General features: G+C 38.4%; 1 protein-coding gene across 1 annotated transcript; it reads left to right on the top strand.

Annotated features, from left to right (window-relative positions):
* The first annotated feature begins 426 nt into the window (after nucleotides 1–426).
* On the top strand, nucleotides 427–25,351 carry LOC124104363 (guanylate-binding protein 3-like). Its single transcript, XM_046461263.2, is given in 12 exon segments — nucleotides 427–562; nucleotides 2,190–2,261; nucleotides 3,347–3,542; nucleotides 6,941–7,068; nucleotides 15,828–15,964; nucleotides 16,131–16,327; nucleotides 17,602–17,847; nucleotides 18,719–18,999; nucleotides 20,232–20,444; nucleotides 22,939–23,041; nucleotides 23,366–23,559; nucleotides 24,367–25,351. Coding segments are annotated over 10 exon segments (1,866 nt in total). The 5' UTR covers nucleotides 427–562; nucleotides 2,190–2,261; nucleotides 3,347–3,352; the 3' UTR covers nucleotides 24,544–25,351.
* Nucleotides 25,352–26,522: the final 1,171 nt, after the last annotated feature.

The raw sequence follows: 26,522 nt of genomic DNA, 5'->3' as shown, positions 1-26,522 counted from the left end.
TGCAGACCACTCAGTGCGCATCAGGCCCCACCCACTGACTCTCCTGAAGTACATCTTCCTGACCCCAGAAGGATGAGGGGCTTTCCCATCAGGCTCTGTGCAAGTCAGTGAACCCATTTCCTAGAAGACTCAGAATGCCCAGGAGTGGGGTGGTACCCTGGGGAGTGCAGTGACCCCATCACTGATGTGGTATTGTGCCAACATCTGATTTAATGGTAGCCTCTTTGGCAGGGAAAGTTGTGCTGATCTGTGAGAAATAACAGAGCAACTTCAGATTCTGATCCTGGAGGTTGCCAACTTCCCCACAACCCTGCGCCTCATCTCACAGACTCCATTTCCTGCTTCTTCAGAAAAAGTGTGAAACCTCAAAGCTCAATGCAGGAAGTAATGCTTGTAGTTTGGATTTCAGTGTTATTTATTTTCACCTGCTTTTTGACTGTCTGTAATATCCTGTTTGCTTTTCAGCTCCTAAGAAGAACAGTTAGTTTTCTGAGGAGCCAGCTGAGGAGGAAACACAAGCAGTGAATAAAGGCAACTGAGAACTGTGCAGAGCCCCTGCCAGGTGAGTTTGCTGCAGACCTGCCACCCATGAACTTGTCCCTCAACTAAAAACAACAGCAAATTCCATTCTGGGGTTGCATTGGAATGTGCAGGAAGACCATGGGAGGCCACTGGGAAGAGTCCTCTGGCATTTGACAAGGGCTGTGTACCCCTCCCACCCCCCAGCTCAGCTGCTATCTCTGCAGAGGCAGCAGGGAGGTGAAGTGTGCTCCCTCCTCCTGTTCTCAGTGGTCTCCTGACTTATTCCTATACCTGCCCTCAACACAGTCATGAGAACCTGCATTTTCTCTCATTTTCCTGGAGGCCTTACCTTATTCCCTGCTTATGTTCTTCTGAGGACATCTCATGATCAGATAAAGGTTGATTATTTTGTTCAGTATCTGTTTCCCCACAGGAACAGAGATCCTTGAGACAGCAATTTGCATTCACTTAGTAAGTTCCTTGATAATGGATCTCTAGAACAGTATCCAGCATGTGGCAAGTACTCAAAAAATATTACTCGACTTAATGAGAGAAGAAATTCTTTTGTAATGCTTAATAATATTTCTAACCACAGTTCACCTCTACCATTTCTCATTCTGCCTCCACTTGCCCCAAAATGTTAATATTTTCAGGGCTCTGACATCAGTGCTTTTCTTTCCTCAATCTCTTCTGAAAAATTTCAAGCAATGCTTCTAGTACTCTCTCCACATTTTTAAAATTGATGCATTATAGATGTACATAATGATAGTATTTATTGTTAAATATTTGTACATGCACACAATATAATAATATATTTGGGTCAATTTAACTCCGGAGCACTCTTCTTGACCTACTCAGTTTGACTTATTTTGCGTAACATAATGGTCTCATGTTCTATTCATTTTTCTGCAAATGACATTCATTTTTATGGCTAAATACACCTCCATTGTGCACATTTATCACACTCCCTTTATTCATTCATTTGTTGATAGATATCCAGGCTAGTTCCCTAGTTTGACTATTGTGAACTGTGCGGCTATCAATATGGTTATGGGTGTATCATTATAGCATGTTAACTTTAATTCTTCGGGGTAAATATTGAGAAGTGGTATAGCTGGCTCATAGAGTGGTTCCACATCTAGTCTTTTGAGGAAACTCAATACTGATTTACAAAGTGATTGTACTAATTTACAATCCCACCAACAGTGTAAAGGTGTTCCTTGCTTTCCCCACTCTCTTCAGTCTTTATTAGCATTTGTGTTCTTGATTTCTGACTGGTACGAGAATAAATTTCAGTGTAGCTTTGATTTGCATTTCCATAATTGAAAATCTTGTTGACCATGTTCTCATGTATTTGTTGGCCATTTGTATTTCTTCTTTTTAAAAGTGTCTATGTGGTTCATTTAGCCATGTATCAATTGTTTTTTAGTTTATATATTCTGGATGTTAATCTTCTGTTGGAAGATTAGCGAGGAAAGATTTTTTTCCTATTCTGTAGGTTCTTTCTTCACATTCTTAATTATTTCCTTTTATGATCAGAAGATTTTAAATTTGTTGTCATCCCATTAATTAACTCTTGGCCTTGTTTCCTGAGCTTTAGGGGGATCTATTGAGGAAATCATTGCTTATGCCTGTATGCTGATGTTTGACCCTATGTTTTCTTATAGGCGTTACATCGGTTTTGATCCAATTCTTAGGTCTTTGATGCATTTTCAGTTGATGTTTGTGCAAGGTGAGAGGTAAGAGTTTCATTTCATTCTTCTACATATGGATAATCAGTTATCTCGGCACCATTTGTCAAAAAGGCTGTGTGTCCAGTTTAGTTTTTTGGCATCGACATTTGTCAAGGATCAGATGACTGTATCAGTGGATGTTTCTTTCTGTGACTTCTGACCTGTACCATTGCTCTATGTACCTGCTTTTATGCCAGTAACATGCAGTTTTGTTACTATAGCTCTGTAGCATAATTTAAAGTTACATATTGTGATGCTTCCAGCATTGCTTTTTTAAAAAAATTTGCTTACAACTGTTTTGAGTATTCTGGATTTTTTATTCTTCTAAATGAATTTTTGGACAGTTTTTCTAGTTCTCTGAGGAATAACATTGGTATTTTAATGGGGATTGCATTGAATGTATGTAGTATGGCCATTTTCACAATGTTCTTAAAATTAATTAATTCTGATTATTATAATTAGAATTATTATAATTAATATTAAGTCTGCTGATCCATGAACATGGGAGGCCTTTATACCTTCTGGGGTTTTCTTCAATCTCTTTCTTCAGTGTTCTATAGTTTTTTGTAGAGGTCTTTTAATCCTTGGTTAGATTTACTCCAAAGCAATTTTTTGTCTTAGGTTCTTGTGAATGGAATTGTTGTCCTGATTTCTTCTTCAGCCAATTTATTATTGTGTATAGGAAATCTATTGATTTCTGTACATTGATTTTGTAACCTGATACTTTACCAATATGTTTATTAGCTCTAGCAGTCTTTTGGTGGAATATTTTAGATCTTCTCGATATAAGATCATACTGTCTGCAAATAGTAATAATTTGACTTATTTTTTCCCTGTTTTTATCCCTGGTACTTCTTTCACTTGGTAGGCAACACTTTTTGAGTCCTTCATGGAAATGTTGATGATGTACATAGGTCATCTATACGAGGACTTGACATGCTACATAATGTTTTTACTTTTAATAACATACAAAATGTAGAAATTAATGTTAAATATTCCACAGGCAGAGAACTGACATGAATGTGGCTTGAATAGCCATAAGAAAGACTTCAAGATCTTGTGATTCACTGAGTGGCTTTTCTGAGTTACAGGTGACCATGGCATCTGAATCTCTTATGAAGATCTCCATTTGTTTAGTGGAAAACTGGAATGAGCAGCTGACAGTGAATTCAGAAGCCTTGAGGATTCTTGAAAATATATGTCAGCCTGTGGTGGTGGTGGCCATTGTAGGGACATATCGTACGGGGAAATCCTGCCTCATGAATCATCTTGCAGGACAGAACCATGGTGAGTGTGGTACTGGGGCAAGGACAGTTGCTTGGAACCACAAATAGGGCAAGCTGATCTCACTTTCTCTAGGGTCATCTTAAGGAAGAGGCTAATCCCTCCCACTAAAGAAAATGTTTAATACCAGCATACTCATCACCTCTCACCTATCCAAAATTATCTCATCCTTTATCCATTAATAAAGAGATCTCCAACTTTATGAAAATATTTGCTTCACTGTTGTTCCTGATCCCATCCACTATCAGCTGCTCAGGAGCTGAGCTCTAGCAATTACTCCCCTCTTTTTTTCTTGCATCCTTTTGTCCAAGCTACATGGCCTGCAAATATACTTAACTTTGTCCTTTTAAGAAAAAATAGATGGGCAGAAGGATGCACAGTAAGATCCCTCTATATCCAATATTCAAATCGAACTACCAGTCAATTTTCTTTCTATTTCATAGCAAATCTTTGACAAATTAGCATACCTTTCTCTTTGCTCAGTCTTTTGTAACATGCAAATTATAACAGTGTACATAAAGCCCATGTATGCGCAACATAGTTAATAAATATAAAGTGAACAATTATATAATCACTATGCACATCAGGAAACGAAACATTATCAACATTCAAAAGCCCAAATCATATCCTCTCACACTCTCAACAAAGCTCATCCATAATTTGATTTTCAGAACACACTCTACTCTTGCTTCTAAGTAATGGTTCTTTAGTCTGTTATGCAGTCTACAAAATATCTTTGTTCAGCCTTCTTTTAACTTTTATACAAAAGAGACTGTGGTGTATATATTCTTGTGTGTCTTACTTCTTTTGCTCAACAAGAAATTTATGAGCATCCTCTGTTTGTCACACATATCTGTAATTTATTTGTTTTCAGTACTTTAGAGTATGCTTGTACCAGTTTATTTATCCATTAGTTGTTGATGAGCAGTGGTGTTATTTCTAGGTTTTACCTTTAATGAATATGGTAGTTATGAATATTCTTATATTTATATCCTGGTGACAATGTACAAAAACTTCTCCTGTGCCATATATCCAGAAGTGGAATTTCTGGATCTCAGTTTCCATATACGTCTTCAGCCTTTCTGGGTCATATTAAACAGCTTTCCAAACTTTGTTTCATTTACATTCTCTTCATGAGATTTCCATACATCCTAAAAATAATTGGTAACATAAGACGAAATGTTAACTCTTACTGATCTATGAACTGGATAGTTGTATGTTATCTATCTCACTATAAATACAGGTAAACACCTGGACATATATATTTCCTATTTTGTGAACTTTTTCACAAAAGTCAGTCTACTAATCTCTAGGTCTCTCTCTCTCCCCCCTCCACCCATGCCCCGCACCCCACCTCTTTCCCTCGCTTCTTCTGAATCTTTTGTGCCCTTCTTCCATTTTCCCTCTCTGCTTTTCTCTCCTCTTCTCTTTTGACCATTCTTCCATTGTCACCTAAACAAAGCATTTTTGTCTTTGTCACTCTTTTAATGGAATAATTATCATCAATCAAGGGAAGACACTTTTTTTCTTGCCTAGAACAAACAAATTCATAAGTCACATTTCAAGGGATGAAAGGGTTGAGACCCTAAGAGACAGATAATAGAGAGGAAGTTTCAGCAGCATTGTTCTTGTTTTCTACTCAAGATAACATCAAGCAACAATGAGATCATTCCCAATGCTCTGCTAAGGGAATTTATGGTTCCAAAGTACTTTAAACATCTCAACTGGGACTCTCCAGCCCTCCACATTATAGTGTCATAGTAATAACAGAAAGAAACTGATTCACTTCCAGTCAAAACCAGGTCACTATTTCTTTCTCTCTGTAAGTGGCTCATTTTCCTTTTATTATACCTTGTATTCTTGACAGTGTTGATTTCTCACCACACTTTGTCCTCTCTAAAGATGAGAGTACTCATAGTTGGGCTTACTCCGATCAGTCAGAAATCAGATGCTACCAACATATAAAAAATTGTAGATTTCCTACCTCTTTATGGGAATCTCAGAGGCTATGGAAATGGGACAGCCCAGGTCATGCAGAAACAATCCTGTAGGAATTTTGTCATTTCCATTCTATTCCCAGTTGAAGGAAGGAAGCATTACTGTATGCAGGTGGTCAAAGTCTTGGACTGCTGGACAGGTCGTATCAGCCACTGGTTCCAGGACTAGTCTTCAAATCCTTTCTCCTATGGGATTAACTCTTTGTAAAGAAGGTCAACAGGTATCACAGGTCTTTCCTGCTTTTTCTTCATTTATGTCCTCCTGATGGGGCAATGAAGCACAGTTCATTATTTGGCTGAAGAGAAGAAAGCAAAAAACCCAATAAGGAGAAAGGGGAAAAAGAAACCTGAAAGAAGCTCATATATCAGTACAGGTCCTTGAAGGGTACAGCTGACCAAATTATTATCTTTCCATCACTATAAGAAATACCAGAGATAATTAAACTGGTGGAGATAAAATGTTGACTCACAGTTGTGGAGGTTTCATGATTAATTTGCCCCGATGTTTTGGGCCTCTGGTGAGAGAGCATATCATGGCAAACAGCTACTGGAAAATCAAAAGTTTGCTCAACTCATGGTAAACCAAAGAGCGGGGAAATAAAAGAGAATAAAAAAAGGAGGAATACCAGGATCCCACAATCCCCTTCAAGGGCACTTTTCCCACACCCAGTAATGTGAAGTCCTCCCACTAGGCCCTGCCTATTAAGGGTTCCTCCCAATAGTGTCAAACTGGGGGCCAAGACTTAAACACTTGGGTCTTTGGAGGCATTCTAGATCCAAACTATAGCACCCATTCACAGGGTAATTGAGCATTGAGTGAAGGAATTATTTCTAAGGTCAGAGTATGGATAAAGGAATCCAGCCAGATGTGATAAAGCAGTAGCCACTCACCTCTGGTACACTGATGAGGTGAGTTTAGAGTGGATGCCATGATGTGGCAAAGAGAAGAACTATTGGATGGACCTATGGAAAGAAACAGTGACCTGAGGTAGAGGAACAAGCCCCTGGGACACTGTGGCCCAGCACGATGGAAGCTGGAGGAACACATGCCTGCCTTCTGGTCTCCCACTGGTGTTTCCAACTGGTTGAACTCAGTCTGCAGCCAGAGGACACTGCAGCTCTTCCTGGTCAGATAAAAATACATAGGATGACAGCACAGGATGATAGATTTTACACTAATTCTTAAGGTGAAATAATTTGAGCACTTGAAAGAATAATGTGAATTTGAGGCATGAAGGGGTTTTTTGAGAAAGATAGACAACACGTGGATTATTTATCTTTGTGAAATACTAGCAAACACTACTTGCTCAACACTGTACATTCCTACAGATTTAACCCCTGTAACCCCTGGCAGCTTTTCCTCTCAGCTGTCACTCTATATTGTCTTCTCCTCTTCCCTCACAGGCTTCCCTCTGGGCTCCACAGTGAAGGCTAAAACCAAGGGCATCTGGATGTTGTGTATGCCCCACCCCAGCAAGCCAAACCACACCCTGGTCCTCCTGGACACTGAGGGCCTGGGTGACGTGGAAAAGGTGAGGCAGAGAATGTGCTGTACTCTATTCATGTGCCATTCAATTGGTCACCTCAGTTTGACTACCATGTCATATTCCTGAACTTGTAATTCAATTAGGAATAAGGAGGCTAAATTCCATTTCCTCAAACTTCCTTAGCAACCTAAAATACCTTGGTTTTTTGAGTGAGTTTTTTTTTAGCTGCTGTTAAAATAATAGGTGACAGGAACAATTTTAGGAGGAAAAGTTTATTCGGGGGCTCACGATTTCAGAGGCCTCAGTCCATTGTTAGACAGATTCATTCCTCGGAGCTTGAGGTGAGCAGTACACTGTGTGCAAGTGTGTGGCAGAGGGAAGCAGCTCACAGGATGATCAGGAAACAGAGAATGATTACATACAAAATATACACCCAAACATAGACCCCACAGGGACTCACCTCCTCCATCCACAGCCTGCCCGCCTATAGTTACCACTCAGTTACCCATCAGGGATTAATTCACTGATTGGGTTAAGACACTCATAACCCAATCATTTCTTTCTTTTTACGTTAAAGAAATAATAATTTTATTTCAAAAATACAAAAACCTTATACTCAAAAAAATCAGATTCATTCTAACACATTGTATTCTCAAAAACTTGTACCATGAGAGATAAACCCAACCTCTTTATATTTTAGATCTCTATAAGAGAAAATAAATGGGCTCCATGTTGTTGTTATTGTTGTTTTTCCAATACTGGGAATTAACCCAGGGGTGTTTTACCCATGAGCTATAGCCCCAGTTCTTCTAATTAAAAAAAAAATTGCTCTTTTTAGTTATACATGACAGTAGAATGTATTTGGACATACCATATATACATGGAGTGTAACTTCCCATTTTTGTGGTTGTCCATGATGTGGAGTTACACTGCTCATGTATTCACATAGGAACATAGAAAACTTATGTCTGATTCATTCTACTGTCATCCATTCACATTTCCCCTCTCTTACCCCCACTCTGCCCTCCCCAACTGTTGTGAATCAGCATGTGCATGTCAGAAAGAACATTAGGCCTTTGATAACATTAGGCCTTTGATATTTCCTCTGAAACTTCTTGCATTATTTCACACATAAGCTTTTGGGGAACACCTCACACCCAAACCATTACTTTGGTAAACCATGACAGATCTTTTATTTTTATTTTTTTTATAATTTTTATTGTTGGTTGTTCAAAACATTACATAGTTCTTGATATATCATATTTCACATTTTGATTCAAGTGGGTTATGAACTCCCATTTTTACCCCGTATACAGATTGCAGAATCACATCGGTTACACATCCACTGATTTACATATTGCCATACTAGTGTCTGTTGTATTCTGCTGCCTTTCTTATCCTCTACTATCCCCCTCCCCTCCCCTCTTCTCTCTCTACCCCATCTACTGTAATTCGTTTCTCCCCCTTGTTTTTTTCCCTTTCCCCTCACTTCCTCTTGTATGTAATTTTGAATAACCCTGAGGGTCTCCTTCCATTTCCATGCAATTTACCTTCTCTCTCCCTTTCCCTCCCACCTCTCATCCCTGTTTAATGTTAATCTTCTTCTCATGCTCTTCGTCCCTACTCTGTTCTTAGTTACGCTCCTTATATCAAAGAAGACATTTGGCATTTGTTTTTTAGGAATTGGCTAGCTTCACTTAGCATAATCTGCTCTAATGCCATCCATTTCCCTGCAAATTCTATGATTTTGTCATTTTGAATGCAGAGTAATACTCCATTGTGTATAAATGCCACATTTTTTTATCCATTCATCTATTGAAGGGCATCTAGGTTGGTTCCACAGTCTTGCTATTGTGAATTGGGCTGCTATGAACATCGATGTAGCAGTGTCCCTGTAGCATGCTCTTTTTAGGTCTTTAGGGAATAGACCGAGAAGGGGAATAGCTGGGTCAAATGGTGGCTCCATTCCCAGCTTTCCAAGAAATCTCCATACTGCTTTCCAAATTGGCTGCACCAATTTGCAGTCCCACCAGCAATGTACAAGTGTACCCTTTTCCCCACATCCTCGCCAGCACTTGTTGTTGTTTGACTTCATAATGGCTGCCAATCTTACTGGAGTGAGATGGTATCTTAGGGTGGTTTTGATTTGCATTTCTCTGACTGCTAGAGATGGTGAGCATTTTTTCATGTACTTGTTGATTGATTGTATGTCCTCCTCTGAGAAGTGTCTGTTCAGGTCCTTGGCCCATTTGTTGATTGGGTTATTTGTTATCTTATTGTTTAATTTTTTGAGTTCTTTGTATACTCTGGATATTAGGGCTCTATCTAAAGTGTGAGGAGTAAAGATTTGTTCCCAGGATGTAGGCTCCCTATTTACCTCTCTTATTGTTTCTTTTGCTGAGAAAAAACTTTTTAGTTTGAGTAAGTCCCATTTGTTGATTCTAGTTATTAACTCTTGTGCTATGGGTGTCCTATTGAGGAATTTGGAGCCCGACCCCACAGTATGTAGATCGTAGCCAACTTTTTCTACTATCAGACGGCGTGTCTCTGATTTGATATCAAGCTCCTTGATCCATTTTGAGTTAACTTTTGTGCATGGCAAGAGAAAGGGATTCAGTTTCATTTTGTTGCATATGGATTTCCAGTTTTCCCAGCACCATTTGTTGAAGATGCTATCCTTCCTCCATTGCATGCTTTTAGCCCCTTTATCAAATATAAGATAGTTGTAACTTTGTGGATTAGTCTCTGTGTCCTCTATTCTGTACCATTGGTCCACCCACCTGTTTTGGTACCAGTACCATGCTGTTTTTGTTACTATTGCTCTGTAGTATAGTTTGAAGTCTGGTATCGCTGTACCGCCTGATTCACACTTCCTGCTTAGCATTGTTTTTGCTATTCTGGGTCTTTTATTTTTCCATATGAATTTCATGATTGCTTTCTCTATTTCTACAAGAAATGCCGTTGGGATTTTGATTGGCATTGCATTAAACCTATAGAGAACTTTTGGTAATATCGCCATTTTGATGATGTTAGTTCTGCCTATCCATAAACAGGGTATATTTTTCCATCTTCTAAGATCTTCTTCTATTTCTCTCTTTAGGGTTCTGTAGTTTTCATTGTATAAATCTTTCACCTCTTTTGTTAGGTTGATTCCCAAGTATTTTATTTTTTTTGAGGATATTGTGAATGGAGTGGTTGTCCTCATTTCCATTTCAGAGGATTTGTCGCTGATATACAGGAATGCCTTTGATTTATGCATGTTGATTTTATATCCTGCCACTTTGATGAATTCATTTATTAGCTCTAATAGTTTCTTTGTAGACCCTTTTCGGTCTGCTAGGTATAGAATCATGTCTGCTGAAAATAGTGATAATTTAAGTTCTTCTTTTCCTATTTTTATGCCTTTAATTTCTTTTGTCTGTCTAATTGCTCTGGCCAGTGTTTCAAGAACTATGTTGAACAGAAGTGGTGAGAGAGGGCATCCCTGTCTTCTTCCAGATTTTAGAGGGAATGCCTTCAATTTTTCTCCATTCAGAATGATGCTAGCCTGAGGCTTAGCATAGATTGCTTTTACAATATTGAGGTATGTTCCTGTTATCCCTAGTTTTTCTAGAGTTTTGAACATAAAGGGATGCTATACTTTGTCGAATGCTTTTTCTGCATCTATCGAGATGATCATATGGTTCTTATCTTTAAGTCTATTGATGTGGTGAATAACATTTATTGATTTCCGTATATTGAACCAGCCTTGCATCCCAGGGATGAATCCTACTTGATCATGGTGCACAATTTTTTTGATATGTTTTTGTATCCGATTCGCCAGAATTTTATTGAGGATTTTTGCATCTAGATTCATTAGAGATATTGGTCTGTAGTTTTCTTTCTTTGAAGTATCTTTTTCTGGTTTAGGAATCAGGGTGATGTTGGCCTTGTAGAATGAATTTGGAAGTTCTCCCTGTTTTTCTATTTCCTGGAATAGTTTGAAAAGTATTGGTATTAGTTCTTCTTTAAAGGTTTTATAAAACTCTGCTGTATACCCATCCGGTCCTGGGCTTTTCTTAGTTGGTAGTCTTTTGATGGCTTCTTCTATTTCCTCAATTGATATTGGTCTGTTTAGGTTGTCTATATCCTCCTGACTCAATCGGGTAGATCATATGACTTAAGAAATTTATCGATGCCTTCACTATCTTCTATTTTATTGGAGTATAAGGATTCAAAATAATTTCTAATTATCTTCTGTATTTCTGAAGTGTCTGTTGTGATATTGCCTTTTTCATCCCGTATGCTAGTAATTTGAGTTCTCTCTCTTCCTCTCTTCGTTAGCATGGCTAAGGGTCTGTCGATCTTATTTATTTTTTCAAAGAACCAACTTTTAGTTTTGTCAGTTTTTTCAATTGTTTCTTTTGTTTCAATTTCATTAATTTCAGCTCTGATTTTAATTATTTCTTGCCTTCTACTTCTTTTGCTGTTGTTTTGCTCTTCTTTTTCTAGGATTTTGAGATGAAGTGTGAGATCATTTATTTGTTGGTTTTTCCTTTTTTTAAGGAATGAACTCCAGGCAATGAATTTTCCTCTTAGAACTGCTTTCATTGTGTCCCATAGATTCCGATATGTTGTGTTTGTGTTTTCATTTATCTCTAAGAATTTTTTAATTTCCTCCTTGATGTCTTCTATAACCCATTTATCATTCAATAACCTATTGTTCATTCTCCAAGTGATGCATTTTTTTTCCTTCCTTCTTTTATCGTTGATTTCCAGTTTCATTCCATTATGATCAGATAAGATGCATGGTATTATCTCTACTCCTTTATAATGTCTAAGAGTTGCCCTGTGACATAATATATGATCTATTTTTGAGAAGGATCCATGTACCGCTGAGAAAAAAGTGTAACTGCTTGATGTTGGGTGGTATATTCTCTATATGTCAATTAAGTCTAGGTTATTAATTGTACTATTGAGTTCTATAGTTTCTTTATTCAACTTTTGTTTGGAAGATCTGTCCAGTGGTGAGAGAGGTGTGTTGAAGTCTCTCATAATTATTGTATGGTGGTCTATTAGACTCTGGAACTTGAGAAGAGTTTGTTTGATGAACATAGCTGCACCGTTGTTTGGGGCATATATATTTATGATTGTTATGTCTTGTTGGTGTATGGTTCCCTTGAGCAGTATGTAGTGTCCCTCTTTATCCCTTTTGATTAACTTTGGCTTGAAATCTATTTTATTTGATATGAGTATGGATACTCCTGCTTGTTTCCGAAGTCCATATGAGTGATATGATTTTTCCCAACCTTTCACCTTCAGTCTATGCATGTCTTTTCCTATGAAATGCGTCTCCTGTAGGCAGCATATTGTTGGAACTTTTATTTTTTTGATCCACTCTACTAGCCTGTGTCTCTTAATTTGTGAGTTTAAGCCATTAACATTTAGGATTATTATTGAGATATGGATTGTTCTTGCAGCCATATTTTTTTATTTATGTTACTAAACATGGTTTGTTTTTCCTCTTTGATTATTTTCCCCCCTTTACTGTCCTACCTCCCACTGTTGGTTTTCATTGTTATTTTCCGTTTCCTCTTCCTGTAATGTTTTGCCGAGGATGTTTTGAAGAGATGGTTTTCTAGCTGCAAATTCTTTTAGCTTTTGTTTATCGTGAAAGGTTTTAATTTTATCTTCCATCCTGAAGCTTAATTTCTCTGGATGCACAATTCTTGGTTGGAACCCATTTTCTTTCAGTGTTTGAAATATGTTGTTCCAGGATCTTCTAGCTTTCAGAGTCTGTGTTGAAAGATCAGCTGTTATCCTGATTGGTTTACCCCTAAATGTAATCTGCTTCCTTTCTCTTGAAGCTTTTAAAATTCTCTCCTTATTCTGTATGTTGGGCATCTTCATTATAATGTGTCTAGGTGTGGATCTCTTATGATTTTGCACGTTCGGCATCCTGTAGGCTTCTAGGATTTGGGATTCTGTCTCATTCTTCAAGTCTGGGAAGTTTTCTCATACTATTTCGTTGAACAGGTTGCTCATTCCTTTGGTTTGGACCTCTATACCTTCCTGTATCCCAATGACTCTTAAGTTTGGTCTCTTAATGTTATCCCATATTTCTTGGATGTTCTGTTCATGGTTTCTTAAGAGTCTCGGTGAGCTGTCTATGTTTTTTTAAGTTGAAATACTTTGTCTTCATTGTCTGATGTTCTATCTTCTAAGTGTTCTACTCTGCTGGTAGTATTCTCATTTGAGTTTTTAAGTTGGTTTATTGCTTCCTGCATTTCTAGGATTTCTGTTTGTTTGTTTTTTATAACCTCTATCTCCCTGTATAATTGATCCTTTGCTTCTTGGATTTGTTTATGTAATTCATTGTTGAAGTGATCTTTCATTGTCTGATTTTGCTGTCTAATGTCTTCCTTGAGACTCCAGATCATCTGAAGCATGTAAATCCTGAATTCTTTATCTGACATTCCATCTGCTGCAGCTATTACCTCTTCTAAAGTTGAGTTGAGCTGCATTGCTTGTGGTCCTTTCTTTCCTTGTCTTTTCATCCTGCTCGAGTTTCTTTCTGCTTGGTGAAACTGTTGTGTTATTGAATTTCCCCCATATATATTTATATTGCTCTTGTATAGTTGCAAAGTCTCCCTTGCAGGGGCGGGCGGCGGCTGTGCTCCTCCTCCAATTGGGGTGATCTGTCTATCACGCCGGCGGGACACTGAGCCCCTTCTCCAGATCGTGTGGTCTGCCTACCTTGCGGGCAACAGCTGGGCCCCTCCTCCAATAAGGGTGATCTGTCTACCATGCTGGTGGGCCACTGAGCCTGTTGTCCAGGTTGCAGGTCTGCCTACCTTGCAGGAGCAGGCGGCGGCTGTGCCCCTCCTCCAATTGGGGTGATCTTTCAACTAGGCCGGCGGGCCGTTGGGCCCCTTCTCCGGGACACGCGGTCTGTCTATCTTGTGGACGGCAGCTGGGCCCTTCCTCCAATTGGGGTGATGTGTCTACCACGCCGGCGGGCCGCTGGGCCTCTTCTGCCGGTCGGTCGCAGGTCTGCCTACCTTACAGCGTGGGCGGCGGCTCTGCTCTAGATCTTTTATTTTTAATATTGAGATGTACAATTTAATTTAATAAATACACATTAAATAGCTGAAGTCTAGGGCTCTGTGCTAAGTACTACAAATATATCACTCAATAAGGTAAAGACTTTGAGCCTGGTTATAGAGACAAGAAATATGAAATGAGATCAGTAGGAAAAAAGAGATGCAAAAAGTGGGATCCAGCTATGAGAGTTATGAGGTTTATGGATAGCTTCCTGAAGAAAGCTGTAATGTGTGGGGTCAGTGGGCTTGGTACCTTTAAAGGTAGAGACCATGAAAATAGGCTTTTGGGGAAAGAATTCATTTAAATAATCTTCAGCTTTATCAATAAGATTTTGGTCTCTGAGTTCCGGATATGAAATTTTCACTGACTAAAAGCATGAGCTAGACTGAACAAAAATTTAGCAAATGATAAAATTTTAGGTAATTCATCTTTACATTATTAGTTGTAATCAGTCTTTTATCATAATTTATATTAGTCTGAATCTTATTGATTTGTAATATGTTTTGGTTTTCATAAAACCCTTTTTTAATATCTAATTGCAGTTTTCAAGAGAACAACACATAAGCTGAAACAAGCAGAATCGATGGCTGATAATAGGACTTGTAACAGGATCTGGATCTATTTCAAAGCCTTTAAGTCTTGCTGTTATCTCATTTCAGGCTTCTTTTCACCCTGGCCTGCATACTCACAGCTTCAGTGAAATAAAAGAAACTTGTACTGTAACAAGTTAGACTTGCTGCTGCTGGTCCTTCCACTTGCTGGACCCCTGCATCTCCACAAGTCCCTATTCTATCAGCTCTTTAAACCTCAGCTAATGATTGCTTGCTCTGAACTCCCAGTAATTCACACACATACATGGAACTCCCCACCCCACTAATTATTTTCCTATTTTCTTTCCTTCCCTTCCCTCCCTCCCTCCTTTCTTTCTTTCTTTCTTTCTTTCTTTCTTTCTTTCTTTCTCTCTCTCTTTCTCTCTATCTTTCTACTTTGGTTTCCTCTCCTCACAGGTTATCATTTGAGCTGTGTTTATATGTTGTTACATGTATCTTCTTCTTCATAAAGTGATATTCCTATGAGCAGGGACTATCATATGGAAACTTTGTATCTACAAAATCAAATGCAGTGTCTGGTATATTGTCAGATGTTGAAAAAAGGGTTGTTGAAATTAATTGGAAAGTGCTTGCATCCTTAATATAGCCATGATGACAATGAAATTTGTAATGACTAATTGTCCACTTATTATGGGATATCTACTATGTTCTAGGCATTTTATTAACTATTTTATGTGCACTGAGAATGACCTTCATTGGCCTTCATAGCTAAACAAACTATTGTCCTGAGAAGGACCAATATAAATATCAATAGATTTGAATTTAGCATTATCTTAAAATGTTGTTATTTCATCTATATTCATAAATAGTACAGCTAAAAGAAGGAATGAAGCCAGGAGCAGTGGCTCAAGCCTGTTATCCCAGCGGCTCGGGAGGCTGAGACAGGAGGATCAAGGATTCAAAGCCAGCCTCAGCAATAGCAAGACGCTAGGCAACTCAGTGACACCCTGTCTCTAAATAAAATACAAAATAGGACTGGGGATGTGGCTTAGTGGTCAATTACTCCTGAGCTCAATCCCAAGTCTACCCCCACAAAAAAGAAGGTGTGAACAACTCAATGAATGAATGAAGAGTGGACTCCTAAATTATTTGTTCCCATGTGATTCCTAGGTTGACCCTAAGAATGACTCCTGGATCTTTGCCTTAGCTGTACTTCTCAGCAGCTTATTTGTCTATAACAGCATGGGCAACATTGACCGCATTGCCCTGGAGCAGCTACATTATCCTTCCGAGAACCAAACAACTATGTTTCATTGACTTTGAAAGAATGGCAACTGAGGCTGTGTTTTCTTTCTTCTAACTTAATTGTCTTGATTGAGTAAATATGGATATAGGGAAAAAGAATGTTTATAAAACTTGTTTCTAATGGACATGTAAATTGTGATGCTTCTCATTCCTTAGCTAAGATCCCAGCTATGTGACTGAACTAACACAACTAATCAGGGCAAAATCTGACCCCACACCAGATGAAGTAGAGGACTCCTCTGAGTTTGTAAGATTCTTTCCAGACTTTCTGTGGACTGTTCGAGATTTCATGCTGGAGCTGGATTTGGATGGACAACCCATCACAGAAGATGAGTACCTGGAGAATGCCTTGAAGCTGATTAAAGGTATCTGAGGGCAGCCTTGTTGTGGGGAGGTTCAGTAAGGAAGTGGGATCAACTAAGCACTGACTTTTACTTCTATATATATGAGACTAAATTGAGGCCCTTGCTAATGGTGATTAATGATTTTGACAGGGGGCATGATTTTCATTTATTATTTCATAAAAATCTTCAGAGGCTAAAATTTAGATTCATTAAGGAAATTTAGGGCTCAATATTAATCCCAATAATTGTAGAACAACCAGTACCATGAAAAATAATGAGGATTACATTCAATGCCACCATTTTAAAGGCTCATATATTCATTACTTATGAAGTATAACTGTTCCTCGTATTTTGAGGAAAAGAGTTTATCAAACTAGAAATGAGTAAGCCCAGAATCACAGGAAATTTAATGACCCAATTTTAGAAATATTTCACTCATTTATCAAAGTAGATAGTTACAGCCTTCGGAGAAAAGACGTTTGTATAATGAATGGTTCAATGAAAAACACACAATGATACATAATTCCAGCGAAATTGTTTAACCTTTCATTTTACCTTCCTGACAAGCTCATGTTATTTATTCCACAGTAACTCATGTTACTATCATAAATTTATCACATGGAGTATATTTAGCAGAGTAGATAAGTACTAGAACTTATCAATACCTATATTTATTTATTCTTTGGACTAACATTTATTTTGAACAGCTGATTTATGTCTTGGAATCTCTCTGAGACAAAGTCAAGTCCAAAATAACCTCACATCAATAAATACACATCACATTGAAATTTACTTTACTTTGGAGTTTTTTGCTGAAGTAATTTCTAAACATAATTATGATGTGTGGATTTGGGGCTTTGATTTTGAAGGATTTTTCTCTACATTTCTGGGTATCATCTGTCCTCCTCATGTCATTTTTACCAGCAATATCTTGTCCTTATTTCTAGTATTACTTCACTTAAGAGCCCACATCTTATTTATGACTTAGGATGACAATATCAGAAAAGTCTTCTTAACAATTTTTGTGATTAATCAGTCATTTCAAACTTTTAATAAATACTTTGTTTGCTACTACACAAGTGTTAAGGAGACCATTTACAAATTTCTCCATTTGAGATGAGCATCTCCCTTTTCTAACCAAAAATAATTCCTTGACTCTCAGTTCAAAAAACATATATTCAAGTTAAGTTTACATAACACTGCTTTGTAGATTGTGAACTACATTTAGACAAAGATCCTTAGAAAAGACCTCAATCCCTTTGCCTGCAGACTTGTCTCCTGTGTTCTTTTTACAGGAAAGAATCCCAATATCCAAAATTCCAATATGTCTAGAGAGTGTATCAGATATTTCTTTCCAAAATGAAAGTGCTTTGTCTTTGACCGGCCTACAAATGACAGAAGCCTGTTGTCCCACATTGATAAAGTTCCACAAAACCAACTGGAAAGTAATTTCCAGGAGCAATTAAAAAAATTATGTTCCTATGTCTTCACCAATGCAAAGACCAAGACCCTGAGAGGGGGAATCACTGTCACTGGAAATCGTGAGTTTCTGTTGTCCCAAAGCATGTCTCTGGGGGGTTCAGTATGGATGATAACACTGTGATTCTTTTGTGAGTTTGTCAGTAATTCTGTTTGCTTTTGTAAGAAATGTGGAGAATCAGGCATTCATGCCACACACAGAAATGCATTTTCCTTAAAATTTTCATATCTGAGGACTTGTTGAAGTCTACCACATCTCACAAAATGAGCACCCTAAGGAAGTGTACTCATCAGAAGCTACTACTAAGGAGAGAAATCTGCAAGTAGAGGGAAAGTCCCATAGGATTGAATATATCCCTGTGAGAATATACAAGATATTTCATGAATTGAAACTAGTCAGAAAAGAATCAGCAGGTCATGAGTCCCAGGCCTGCTCATTGTGTTTTTGAGAAACAAATTTAAACAGCATTGGTTTCAGGAGCATGCGTTCTATGCAATAGTGAAGTCCCCATGTGGAGAAGGTACTGTGCCTGCTTCAAAGCTTTATATTGCCTTCTGTAAATTTGTGATGATATTGTTTTTACAAGAATACTTGCATTTTTATTTTAAATCAATACTCAAAAATTATGTAACTTACTTTCTCTAATACTCTTTTTCATTTTATTTGAACAGGAAATTATTTTTCTAGGAAACAGTAAAAACCTCTTGGTTGTAATCAGTAATTGCTAAATGGGGTGAATGTGAGAACTATAAAAGAAGGAGTGTATAGGAAAAGCAGTGTTATTAAATAGTGGTTCATTTACAGAGGAGATGACCAAGGAAGAACAATAAGTGCAGAAGGAAAAGAAGATAATTTTTGTGATTATTCTAAAGGCAATGCTTAAAGTTGTAAAAATGATGGGTAAGACTACCCATGTGTTCCCTGTCAACTAGGGTTGGCGACTCTGGTGGAAACCTACGTAGATGCCATCAACAAAGGAACCATTCCTTGCTTGGAGAATGCAGTGACCACTCTGGCCCAGCGCGAGAACTCAGCAGCCCTGCAGAAGGCAGCCGACCACTACAGTGAGCAGATGGCCCAGCGGGTGCAGTTCCCCACAGACACACTCCAGGAGCTGCTGGAGGTGCACACAGCCTGTGAGAGGGAAGCCATCACAGTCTTCATGGAGCATTCCTTCAAGGATGAAAATCTGGGGTTCCAGAAGAAGCTTATTGTAATTGAATTTGTATTCATATTTTCTTATTCCTCTCCTTCTGGAATGAGACTTAGACTCCATATTTTGGATTCCAGAGTTTGCATCATTCTCATCATAGAAAGAAACTGTTTTATTCATTCATTTATTTTGTTGTGGGCAATGGGGCTCTTCAGGATACAGTGCACCCTTAATTTAGTATTGCTGCAAAACAAATTATCAAGTGATTAGCAGCTTAACGCAACAAAAATATGTGAGCTCACAGTCAGATCTCTGCTCAGGATGTGTGATTGCTTTGCTCAGTGCATCATCCACAGAAAACAAGGAGTGAAGTGACCTTAGTTCTCCTGTTGGTGCTCTGAGAAAGCCCTCTCCACTTTCAAGCAAGCAAGGGCCCATCAAATCTTTTCTCTAGTCTCTGATTTCCTCTTATGCCACAGTGAAAGAAAACGGCTTTTGAGAGTTTGTGTGATTAGTTGTTGTCCTATGGAGTACTCTCCATTTTTAAAGTTAACCTGGGATATGTAACATGTTGGAATCTTAGGATTAATTTCCCTCACATTCACAGACCCAGGGACAAGGCACGGTGTGGACACCAAGGGAGAAAACTCCCAGGGACTGCCTAATTCTGCTGACCAGGGGCACCTTCACTGGAATTTTGTCTTTCAGTTAATCTGGAACTGACACAACACTGACAAAAATCTCTTAGGAAGTCCACTGCATTATAATTTACAAAAACCAACAAACAGTCAAAAAATCTATCCCAGTATCCTCACACATTCAAACCCTCACTGACAGAATTTATAAAGGGTTCAAAACTCTGTTTAGAATACACTCAACTCATTACTTGGGGAATTGTTTGCCATGGATATAATTTCAACCACAGAAATCCACATTCCTTCCCAAATTTACTTTTTATTATTGACTATCCTCCTCTTCCTCCTAAAAATTTAGCTTTTTATTAGTGACAATTTGGGTTTTGGTCCCTGTTAACAATATTATAGCTAAACAAACCATCAAGATTATGTCTTCTAAATCCATCATTTTACAGAGCTAGAACTTAACCACAGGGACATTAAGGCCATTTTCAGTTGCACAGAGAATTGCCCAGACGTGAGACTGAAGCATGTCTCCTAACTCCTTTCCATGACTTAGGGCACTCTGAGGCTGTCAGATGGCTTCTTCTGAGAGGGTCCCCACTGGACCTTCCTTCTAACAACTTATTATTTTATTTCCCTACATTACCCTTCCAGGAAACCATAGAGAGAAAAAAGGAAGCTCTTTTGCTACAGAACGAAGAGGCATCAGTTAAATACTGCCAGGATATGCTGAAGCAGCTTTCAGAGCCCCTGATGCAAGGCATCTCAAGAGGCGCATTCTCCATTCCTGGAGGCCACAGGCTCTACTTAGAAGCAAAGGAGAAAGTGGAACTTGACTACAAGCTAGTGCCCAGGAAAGGAGTGAAGGTGAGGAGTAAGGAGATAGGAGAGATGGCCAACAGAGTGTAGTCACAGGGTCTGGGTTGCTCCTCCTCAAATTCTTAAGTTTATAGCACTATTTGTGAAACAAAGGCAGAGAATGGCAATATGTTGACATTTATATCATTTTATATTCACTACCCATTAGAAACCCTTCAATAAACTGAAAATAGTTCTTCCCAGAGAGGATTTAGAACTAGGAATTCAGGTGAAACCAACTATTTCTTTTATTTACCCCAAATGGTAGTTTTGTAGGCCAAGTAAGAAGATACAATATGAAGGAAATAACTTTGTTCTCATAAAATGTATCATACTTCAAATGGGTAAAATAATATTCAATAGGACATGGTGAATTAACACTATCTGTTAATGGTAACTGGTGTGTGCTGATAGGTAGTAACATTGAGGATGATGAGCAACAGTTGTTAACAGACATTGAACATTCACTTCCTATATCAGGACAGTTTCAGGTCATTTTCTTGCATTACCAATTTAATTCTCAGAATTATGTAAGCTAGGTACTACTATCTTCCACATTTATGCAGTAAAGAAATGTAGTGTATGAGGATCTAATAAGTGGCTGAAGATCATACAGCCAGCCAGTGACAGAGCTGATACAGTAGCCATTAGAAACTCAGAATTCTTTTCTTTTAGAATCCTCCTTGTTTTCCATGGTGTCTGCACCAATTCACATTCCTACAGCTGTTTTACAAGGTTTTCTTTTCTCCACATCTTCACCAATATCTGTTCTCCTTTGACCTATTGATAATAACCATTCTTACAGATGTGCTGTGATTTCATTGTGGTTTTCATTTTGTGCTTCACCGGTGTTAGTGATGTTGAGCACTTTCATAATTATCTGTTGGACATTCTAATCTGCAAGTAGATGGAAAGTCCCATAGGATTAAACATTTCCCTTTGAGAATATACAAGATATTTTATGAATTGAAACTAGTCAGGAAAGATTCAGCAGGTCATATGTCTATTTAGGTCCTTTCCCCATTTTTTAATCTAGTTACATGTGGTTTTTATCTGCTGAGTTTTAGGAATTTCTAACACACTTTGAAATTAAACTTTTATCAAATATATGGTTTGCAAATATTTTTTCTCATTCAATACAATGAAGTTTTCATTTTGTTGATAGTTTCTGGGTTGCACAGAAACTTTAGTTTGATACAGTCCCAATTATTTATTTTTGGTTTTATTGCCTATGCCTTTGATTTAAAATCCAAAAGATCATTGAAAAGGCAAATGTTAAAGATTTTTTTCACCTAAGTTTTCATCTAGGAATTTTAGAGTTTTAGGTCTTATGTTTAGACCTTTAATTAATTTTAGTTCACTTACATATAAGGAGTAAGACAGTGGTCCAATTTATTTCCTAGCTCTCTATTCTCTTCCACTGGTCATTGTGTCTGTGTTTATGCCAGTAGCATGCAGTTGTAATTACTAAGTAATACATATATGTATTAATATATTACATTATATGTATTAATATATTACTTAGTAATACATATATTACTAAGTAATACATATATTCTGTCACATATATAACTATATATGTCATATATGTGACAGAATATCATTCAGTCTTTACAATAAAAAAATCCTGCCAATGATGACAACATGGGTTACCCTGAGAACATTGCCCTAAAGGAAATGAGCCAGACACAGAAAAACAAATGCTGTGTAGTTAAAGGTCATTGGTGCCACAAAAACCAACCAAACAAACAAGGGAAAAACACCATCCAGCTCATATTAACATAGAGTAGAGTTAGAGTACAATGGTTATTAGCAGGACCTGAGAGCAGGGAAGAGGAGATATTGGTCAAATACATAAACATACAGCTATAGATGAGTAAGTGCTGCACACCTGATGTACAATTATTACTGGAGTTACAATAGTCTCTTGAGTACCTAGATGTTGCTAAGAGAATAGATGTCGTCATTCTCATGACAGTGGAAAATGTAATTCTGTGAAGCTATTGTAGTCATCATTTAATAATGCAGACATATACAAAAACATCATATTATACATCTTCAATGTCTACAATTTTTACTTATTATTCTCAACCAAGTTGAAAAACAAAACTCAGAGGCAGCCTAGGAAAGCTTTGTGGTATGGGAGGAGGGAGATATAAGTCAAGGAAACTGTAGATGTGATCCTAGTTAAGAAAGAAAAAGTATGTGTACATACCACAATCAATGGAGGGGATATGTGTTTGTAGACGTGCTGACTGGGGCTGCAACCTCGGGTGGCTGGTGGGTAGCATTCATGGGAGAGGAGGCTGCAATACAGAGTTTTCATGTCTTACCAAAGAGCATGGACTTCTGTTGTGTCCAGGAAAGGAAAGGAACAAACAGGATCCTACTACAAAGAATGCAAAATTTGAAGTCAGTTCTGTGATCTATTGAATAATACCTTCCTCATCTGAAGACAGATCTTTGATCCCTAAAGTTTTTTGGTTTCTTCTTGGTTCCCCAGGCAATGGAGGTCCTCCAGAGCTTCCTACAGTCACAGTCTGTCATAGAAAAATCCATTCTGCATTCAGATGAAGCCCTCACTAAGGGAGAGAAGGCCATAGCAGGTACAGGGGAGGTCATAGCTCTCAGAGGGTGGGGAGGTTCCTGCACAGACCTTGGCTGGCTGGACAAGAAAACCATCCTGAATCCAGAAGCTCCTTCCTGCTATGGAGCACATGACCTGCTAAATCTGAGAGCAAGAGGGGAGTCCAGCAAAGAGCTCTCCATTACATTTATAAATGTAATCTTTCAGTCATGGCAGTCATGGCTAATGGGAGAATTGAGAGATTTCCCTCTTGCCTTTATGAAATCAACTTGGTGTGCTAACCTAGGAAGCTAGAATGCAAGCCTGTTGTTTTTTTTTCTCTTCTAAAACCTTTGTGGAGCAGAGGAGTGGGCCAAGAAGGAGGCAGCTGAGAAGGAACAGGAGCTGCTAAGACAGCAGAACAAGGAGCAGCAGGAAAAGATGGAGGCCCAAGAGAGAAGCTTCCGGGAAAATATGAAACAGCTTAAGGAGAAGATGGAGAGAGAAAAGGAGAGCATTCTGAGAGAGCAGGAAAGGGTGCTGAAGCACATGCTGAAGGTGAGTCTCTACAGGGCCTGGCAGGACCTGACAGACAGTGCCTGATTTCTCAGGATGGGATGGGACAAGATGTTAGATACAGACAGCATTCCAAAGGGACACTAAAAGGCAAATGTTTCACTGACACAGACACCTCAAGTGCACCTGGATCCTAATGAAGCCTATAAATCTAGGAGACTACAGCATTTTGTGTATTGATAGACTTTGGAGGGTACAAAATAATAACTCCCAGGGTGGTGGATTACTCTTTGTTGAGATTATATGCTCCAGTTGGGGAGGATTCTGGCACAACCATCCAAGAGACCTGAAACAGATCCTTCTGGTCTGTATGCATCAGATTTGGCCTCTTATAAAATTAGGACAGTGAAATATCAGAAATTGCTACTCTTGCTTCCGTGTCTTCCTGGTTCATCTATGTAAGTAGAGTAAAACAAACCTGTCTCATAACCAGGAGCTTGATGACCAGTGTTCTGTACAAGGGCAGCATTTCCCATGAGTTGTTAGAGGATCACAGCCATGCCACCTTGGTGGATCTGAGAATCAATCAGAATTCAACCTCATTCTCCCCGACACAGCATCCTTTGTGCTGGAATAAAATCCCTCTCCACCTCCAGTGAGTGTGAGGAAATCTCACAAGTGTGTAAGTCTTTTCAGGTCAAAGGTCCAAAGAATATTGGACCAAATACCAAAGAATATTCTAAGGAGTACAGAAATAGACACACGTGTTAACTGCTGAACTTCTTAAATCCAGAACTCTGACAGTTAAAAACCAGGGATTCTCAAAAGTGGACTCTTCCTCTTTTATAGGTCCAAAAAGAACTGCTTACTGAGGGATTCAGAGAGAAGTCTGAGGCATTAAATAAAGAGATAAATCAACTAAAAGAAGAGAATAAAAGATTTGAAGAGAACAAATACATGAACATTTTAAAGATCATCTGTGTAGTTGGCATTGGTTTTCTTATAGGAAACCCTTGGTGTGTATGATTAATTAGTAGGTTTAATTTTGAGTGCCATACGCAAGTTTTGGTGAATAACCTAAGGATTCTTGATAGGAAATTAGAAAATGAAGCATCTTTTATTTAACTAGCTACATTTGAAGGTGCTTGAGTAATATCAATTTTATTCAAGAAAAGTTTAAATATAAAAAGCTATTATCAAAGATTATCAGAGCCTACCCCCAAGAGAAACAAACTTTATTGAATTAAAGAAATGAGAAATGATAAGACAATATGAAATAATTTCTAGAAAAGACTTAAGTAAAGCAAAAAGATAAATAGCAATGTGAAGAAAATATTTGCAATTCATATTTTAGTCATGGAGATATCAAAGTTATGATGAGCTCTGTGGGACGTGACTAACAAATGCATTATTTAAGTAAAAGAAACATGAGAAAAATTTTAAATTGCCTAATAAAAAAGTATGCAAAATAAAACTGTAAAATCCATAGTTTTGCCTTTTTAATGGTAGTGAAGAAAAGTTTTAATAATATACATCAAAAATTAAAATGCACATACCTCAGTCTAGCAATTCTACATATAGGAAATTTTCTTATGGATCTCTTCACCGAATTGAAAACTATAATTGTAGTGGTTTACTCATTTCAAGGTCATGATAATTACAAAAAGCTGGAAGCAACTTAAAGTTTCTCTGTGATGTATGCACAAGGTAAATTATAGGACATATTTTCAGAATAATGCTATATAATCATTTTTAAAAATGGGGAACTTGTTTATGTGAAGGGGAACATCTTTAAGTTGTATTATGAATAAAAGAAACATGTAGAAAGTGTGAATACTTACTACTATTTAATTTATAAAATAATGAATATGTACAGATGTTATAACCTACCTGTGAAAAATACAAAATAAACCAGTACACATGTCACAATAGAAAGGCAGAGGAGAGGAAGATGGCAGAATACAGTAAGTCCTGTTTCTGGCTGCTCTGTGTTGTGAAGTTGGGAGAGCAGATGGGCAGTTCTCTAAGGGGTTTCGCCTAGGTGGAGTACAGCATCTCAGAGAGTGTGGGACGACCCCCTACACAGTGGATTTTTGCGGAATTAACCAGTGCTACGACCACCCACACAGAAATCAGAGCCTCTGGGCCCGAGTAGGTCTCCGAACTTGGGACCCAAAGCCTGCAGTTCTAGTTCGGCACTGCTCACAAGTGGCTTAGTGGAAGTACCTATAGGCACCTCTGCAGAACTCCAGACTGTGCGTGGCTCCCATGCAGGTCATGCGTTTGCTGCCTGTCTACAGCATAAGGCCATCGACCAGCTCCCACAACCTCACCAGACACACTGGCACTGGGGGCAGACCGACTTGGAAAACCGTCCTGGCCATTTTTGGTGGGCATGGCTATCTCGGATCGCCATTTGAGCAGGTACCCGATTTCCAGTCCCCTCCACCTGCAGCAGCCATAACTCGACACAGTGGCCACCCAACACACAAACAGCTCTCAGTTGCATAGGAGTGTAGTGTGAACAGGGTGCCATCCACTTTGAATGACCCTGGGGATGAGAGGTCCCACAGTTGGGACCTGATAAGTAAGAGAAGGGGGGAGATGAAGGTCTGGAGCATAACAGAGAGACTAGGATCTGGGAAATCTCTGGGCAAGAGAGGGAGAGGATACCAAGGGCTCAAGTCACATGAGTGGTTGCAGAGAAAGACCTGTGAGGTGCTATTTCCTTGCTGGGACTGGTGGGCAGCACTCCCTACTTCCAGACACTCCACACCAGGTCCAGTCTTCACACCCTGGTTACCTATATCATCCTGAGGGCAGAGACACCTACTGGATGGGAAGAAAAAGAAATAGGTCTCTAAGAGTGTTTTTTTCTTCTTCTTCTTTCTCTTTTACCCTTCTATCCTCTGGCCCTCACAACCCCAACATATGTGAAACCAAGAACTTTGCATGAAATAGAACTTTGAGGACTAATCACCTGAATAATATAATATAGAGGAATT

This window comes from Marmota monax, unplaced genomic scaffold (assembly GCF_021218885.2).
Source record: "Marmota monax isolate L192 unplaced genomic scaffold, Marmota_monax_Labrador192_F-V1.1 WCK01_AAM20220418_F8-fsc00070, whole genome shotgun sequence".
In the NCBI taxonomy this organism is placed as follows: Eukaryota; Metazoa; Chordata; class Mammalia; order Rodentia; family Sciuridae; genus Marmota; species Marmota monax.
The sequence above is the reverse complement of the archived record's forward strand: the minus strand, read 5'-3'. Positions and strand labels throughout refer to the sequence as shown.